Here is a 6,000-nt window from a genome sequence, read left to right as displayed (position 1 = left end):
TTAAATTTAAATAATAAAATTATATTTAATTATAAATATTTTTATTTAATCATGTTAAACGTGTTAATCGTGTTAAATGTGTTATTAATCGTGTCGTGTCGTATATTAACACGTTTAATAAATGAGTTAATCGTGTCGTGTTACACGTGTATTAAACGTGTACCTGTACATGTTTCAAATTTAAGACACGAATGTTTAACGTGTTGTGTTCATGTTAGCCTTAACGTGTTTCGTGTCTAATCATGTCTGACACGTTTACGACACGTTAACATGAATTGCCAGGTCTATATATTTGGATTGATGATTGCCATTATGAGTTGGCAATGGGTGACATTATTTTGGAGTAATATAAATGCAAGCATATGATTGTCAAAGCACACTATTAAAGTAATTATAGTTGGGAATTATGAAATGTGACTTTAGGTGTGATTGATGAAATAATGGATAGGACTACAAAAAGAGGCTTGCTTGGGGTTAGTGGGCTATGCCCATTGGGTCCTTGTGCCGGTCATGGCTTGAAAATTGAGTTGTGACATTGCTTCATTTTATTTTTGGATATTTAACAACCTACTTTGCTATTTTCAATATTATTACTTTTCTTTTCTTGAGATTATTGCTTGCATCTGCTATCTGGGTTTTTTTTTTTTTTTGCTTCAATAAGAAATGTTAGATTTTGAGACTTAAATTTCAATGATTTTTTCATATTTTTAGTTTTAATCTATGCTATGGTTTTAATCTTTGTTTAATTGTTTGTAGCTATTTTTATTCTTTTAATATATTAGCCATGGATAAGTTTGTTATGAGAAATAGATGTGCTCAAACCAAATCTCAACATAACTAAAACCAAGGGTCTAGTAGTGTTCCTACAAAAAAAGCTACCCAAAGCGCCTTTATCCTAGAAGAGCCTAATCAAAGTGTTTCAGAACAAGTTGTGGTCGATCTTGATCTATGACCCTGTATTTCTAGTATTGCTCATAATGCTAAGGAGAGAGAATATTCGAAGAGCTTATTTAATCAAGGGCCCTTGTCACCCAAAACTTACAAACTTTCCTCTTATTGATTTTTCGGGAAGAAACCATAAGTTTAATCCACTATGGTACAAGGAATATGGCACTTGTTTGGAATATAGTGAAGTAAAGATGTCGCTTTTTGCTTATATTGTTGTCTTTTCAATATTGAATACGGTGATCATCAAGGTAGGCATGATTTATTTGTTGGTAAAGGGTTTAGAAATTGGAAAAAGAAGAATAAGTTGGATATACATGTAAGAATGCATAATAGTAGTCATAATAAATGTTTGAAGGCTCGTGAATATTTGATGAAGCAAAAGCAACACATCGATATCATGGTTGCTCAGATTTCAATTCCAGCAAAACTTGATTACCGAGTTTGTTTGAATGCATCAATTGAATGTGTTAGGTATCTTTAGATGTCCTCATTGCCTTTTCGTGGTCACGATGAGTCGAAGCTTTCAAATAATCGAGGCAATTTTCTTGGACTTTTAAAATTTCTTTGCAAACATAGTGAATAAACAAGTAGAGTTTCTTTGAATAATGCTCCAAAGAATTACAAATTGAATGCATCTTCAATCCAAAAGGATATTTGCAGCACTACTACTTTTTTGACTACAAGAGTAGTCATTGAAGATATTAGAGATGATTTCTTCTCTTCGTTAGTTGATGAGGCTCGTGATTTCGTAGTCAAAGAACAAATGGTTGTTGGCTTGAGATATGTGAACAAACATGGGTGCATCATTGAGCGTATTATTGGCATTGTGCATATTCTTGAAACCACTTCTCGGATCTTAAAAGAGGTCGTTGACTTGCTTTTTGCTACACATGGTTTGAATAGCTCACGTATTCGTGGTCAAGGTTACAATGGCGCTAGCAATATGAGTGGAAAGGTTAACAGTCTTAAGAGTTGATATTGGTCGAAAATCAATCTGCTTTTTATGTTCACTATTTTGCTCATCAACCTCAGTTGACACTTGTATCAATTGCACCAAAGCATGACAAGCTTAGTTCATTCTTTGATCATTTGGCAACCTTAACAAATTATGTTGGGGCTTTTTGCAGAAGGAAGGAGCTACTTTGGATGAAACAAATTGAAAAAATAGTTGAAGGAATTTCTCGAAGTAATAAGTGACCAGAAGAGGTTTGAATCAAGAAGTTACTTTGAAACGACCTGGAGACACATGTTAGGTTTCACACTATGGTTCAATTCTTAGTGTGATTTCTTTGTTTCTCCAACACTTGATGTACTTGAGACTATAAAAAATGTGCCGATATTTTTTGATAATAAGGGTGAAACAAGTAGACTCATTGAAGCAATGAATGAATTTGAATTTGCATTCCTAGTACACTTAATGAAAAAAGTGTTGGGAATCACAAATGATTTATCATAGGCATTACAAAGAAAAGATCAAGACCTTTCAAATGTTATGAGTTTAGTCAACGTAGCCAAGAAGAGGTTACAAGAATTTAAAAAAAATGGTTGGGATGATTCATTCGTAGAAATTTGTAATTTTTTCGATAAGCAAAAGATTGATATTCCAGACATGGATGCTTTCTTTGTGCATTGTGGGAGATCACGACGTAGAGTTAAAAAATCTACAAATTTTCACCAATTTAAGGTTGATTTACTTTACATTATGGTTGATTTTCAACTTCAACAGTTGAAAGAGTGCTTTGATAATGTTAATATGGAGTTGCTTTCATGCATAGCCTATCTTGATCCACACTATTCCTTCTTAGCTTTTGACAAAAAAAAAAATTGATTCAATTTGTTAAGTTTCATCCGTTGGAGTTCGATGATGTGCGTCTCTTGGCACTTGATGATCAACTTGATAATTATATTGCAAATATGAGAAGTAATGTTGGCTTTGATGAGCTAAAAGGAGTTGACGATCTTGCTCAAAATATGGTTCAAAAGCAAAAAGATATTGGGTTTTCTTTGGTTTATATGTTGGTGAAGTTGGCATTAGTCTTGCCAATTGCAATGGCAACAGAGCAATAGTTGAAAGAGCATTTTCTGCTATGAATCTCATTAAAAGTATACTCCGTAACCGAATGAGAGATGTTTGGTTGAATGATTGTTTAATGATGTATATTGAAAGGAATGTTTTCGAAACTATTGACAATGAAACAATTATGAAAAGGTTTCAAGACATGAAGAATAGAAGAATGATATTGTAATTTGTAAACATTAGAAATTAATTTGAAGGACATCGTATTTTTTGTATATATATGCATCATAATTTTATATCTTGTTTATTTATGATTTTTTTATTAAAATGATGACCCCCTTACGTAACATCTTAGATTTGCCACTAGCAAAGGTTATATTTGTTTTAACCCTAAACTTATGGAAGAATTAATCCAAATCTATATTTGTTTTAATACTATATTCTTAATAAAATACTTTCCATTTTAAAATTTTTATCAATACTTTTTTATTTATATATATCAAATATTACAATATTATTTTTTCAATAACGAGATTCTTGATGAAACATCGAACGCCATCTCAATCAACAATAAAAGAAGGAAAATAAAAAAGGCCCGGCCCAGTCAGCCGGATTTGGTCAAGGAGTTCGGATCCAAACCCATTTTCCTGGGAAGAAAGTCTAGGCTATCCCCTTCCTACACGATTTTGATGTCAAAGACAAGATGAACATAAATATGGCAACTTAAAACTGAAAACTGAGAAGAACCGAGAGAGAAAGAACAGACAAACAGAAGGTCAAGAGAGAAACCATGAGCGGGCTTGCTTCAGCTTCAACCCCGACTTCTACTTTCCCCTCTATTAAGATTCAAAGGAAGCTTTATATCAATCCATGTAACTCAGTTTTGATTCCAGGCCCTCGGCTATGTTCCTCAGATCTCAATCTTACAAGTTTTAGCTTTGGCGGGGCCAGAGTGCCTCAAAGAAGCAGTATTATCTGCAGAAGTAGCACTGGACCTGGTGCTCCTGGTTCAGGTGTAGTTCCCTCCTCCTTTCTTGCATTAAATTCCCTTTGTTTCATTCTTTTGTGTTAAAATTTATGGCTGTGATTTGGGTTTCCAAAATTAAGTATCATGGGGTGAATTTTTGTTGGTTTGGTTCTGAATGTCATGTTTCATTAACTTCGATTTGATTGAGAAAAAAAATGCTGCTAATATTAACAGAATGATGGGTATCTGTGATTCTTTGAATTATCATTAATCTTGTTTTAATTCTAGTAATGAAGCAGAAATTTTATGTTGTGGATAAATAGCTGTTGGAAAAGAAGTATGTATGGGAAATACTAGTACTTACATGATGACAGTTGTGTTCAAGTACTGAACCCTGTGGGTTAAGGTATAAATTGAGTAATTTCTTGAAAAAGGGTAAATTATGAACCCATTATACACTTTAGCTGCTTTTTCCCTTCTTCATTCTGCGTAAATGAGTGAGATACTTATTGTTGCAGGTGATAATGAAAGCAGGAATGTGTTGGATGCATTTTTCTTGGGAAAGGCTCTAGCTGAAGCACTTAATGAGCGAATTGAATCCACAATTGGGGAGTTTTTGGGTGCAGTTGGTAGATTGCAGGCCGAGCAACAAAAACAAGTACAGGACTTTCAGGTAGTTAGAGTTTGTTGTTGTGCAGCTAATCCTTGTTAAATTCATGATTTATGTTAGGTCCTTTGCCTATTTATTGTCAGTTTTGCTGGTTTTTTCAAGCCTTGTGGAACACCTTACTTGCTAATGCATGAACGGGACATGGCAAGGTTTTATGAATTTGAAATTTGGGTCTATACACAGAACGGATTCTGCTGGACCATTATGTGTGCTGGTGATGCATCATGTTACAATGAACAAAAGTGATTGTTGCATCTCTTACAAATAGAACCTTACTGGAAAAGTTGTTGGTAACTTTTGAAGGCATTAAAACAAGAAGATTTAATTGCTTTCTTTCTCTTTCTCATGTTTTGGACAACTGTACTTGTAAGCCCTGCAACTTTGCAGGCCTTGTTTTCTGCAAATCAAAAATAGATTGAGTAAAGATAGCTTCATTCTTCTCCCAGTTGCACACTTTGTTTAAAATGCTTTCTTATGTTAACATTTTTATTACAAATAGAATATATCTCATGGCACTCTCCACACACCACACGTCTTCTCTCCCTTAACCTCAAAAGCTAAAACCATAGTAAAGTGCATGACCACAGTTTCATACCAATTCAAATTCTGGTAAGTTCCGTGGTCTGGCTCCACAGTTTCATCACAATGATTTTGTGATTGGTTGTTAATTACAACAGACTTGTCCACATTCTGCAAAGTCTACCAATTGATAATTTGAACAATTTAACAGATCATCTGGCTCCATTACTTTTAAAACAGTTCTTGTCAAGCGTGACTGAGAGTTGCTTAGGGATATATTATTTGGTGAAGAAATGCAATAATAAATTGGCTATGAGGATCTACTTCTTTTCTGGATTTCAAATTGGTCCATCTGCGATATTTGCTGCATTGTACCACCAGAGATACATATTTGATAATTCATATTATTGGATATAACCTCCCCTTAATTCTTCCATACAGGAAGAGGTGTTGGAAAGGGCCAAAAGAGCCAAAGAGAAAGCAGCACGCGAGGCAATGGAGGCACAGGGGCTTATTCCAAAGTCTACTGCTGTAAACGCAACATCAGTTACCAATGGTGCTGCATCTAAAGCTTCACCCCCAACGGCCAAGGATAGAATTTCTGGAAAGTCGTCCTCCTATAATCCGGCCACCCCGGGTGCTAGTACGGATCCTGATACTACTAGAGCAGAATGATACAAAGTATATTTGTGTGTATCTCGAAGTTTCCATATGACACAACAGATTTATAATACCAAATGAACCTCCAGGATGATTTTTAATCTGTTGACGTATTTGATTGGTCGACACCAACTATATAATCCCTTTTAAACCTGTTCCTATTGAACCGATTTCTTCTCCATTCTTATTCAGAAATAATTGTAACTCTCAGCACTACAC

The 6,000-nt window shown here is 34.5% G+C and overlaps 1 protein-coding gene across 1 annotated transcript; it reads left to right on the top strand.

The window, feature by feature from the left end:
• Window positions 1-3,641: 3,641 nt before the first annotated feature.
• LOC18612807 (uncharacterized) lies at window positions 3,642-5,884 on the top strand. The gene is made up of 3 exons (XM_007049739.3): window positions 3,642-3,978; window positions 4,451-4,605; window positions 5,563-5,884. Exons 1-3 carry the CDS (start codon window positions 3,756-3,758, stop codon window positions 5,794-5,796), a joined length of 612 nt encoding a protein of 203 aa, XP_007049801.3. The 5' UTR covers window positions 3,642-3,755; the 3' UTR covers window positions 5,797-5,884.
• Window positions 5,885-6,000: the final 116 nt, after the last annotated feature.

Source organism: Theobroma cacao, chromosome 1 (assembly GCF_053813885.1).
Source record: "Theobroma cacao isolate CCN51 chromosome 1, ASM5381388v1, whole genome shotgun sequence".
Lineage (NCBI taxonomy): Eukaryota > Viridiplantae > Streptophyta > Magnoliopsida > Malvales > Malvaceae > Theobroma > Theobroma cacao.
Note: the sequence above shows the minus strand (reverse complement) of the source record. Positions and strands in the feature narration are given on the sequence as shown.

Excerpts from the sequence above, each read along its gene's own strand:
- LOC18612807 (XM_007049739.3), top strand. The coding sequence starts at position 3,756 with ATGAGCGGGCTTGCTTCAGCTTCAACCCCGACTTCTACTTTCCCCTCT. Across the intron at positions 3,979-4,450 it reads ACCTGGTGCTCCTGGTTCAG|GTGATAATGAAAGCAGGAAT; the intron begins GTGTAGTTCCCT and ends TTATTGTTGCAG. Across the intron at positions 4,606-5,562 it reads AACAAGTACAGGACTTTCAG|GAAGAGGTGTTGGAAAGGGC; the intron begins GTAGTTAGAGTT and ends TCTTCCATACAG.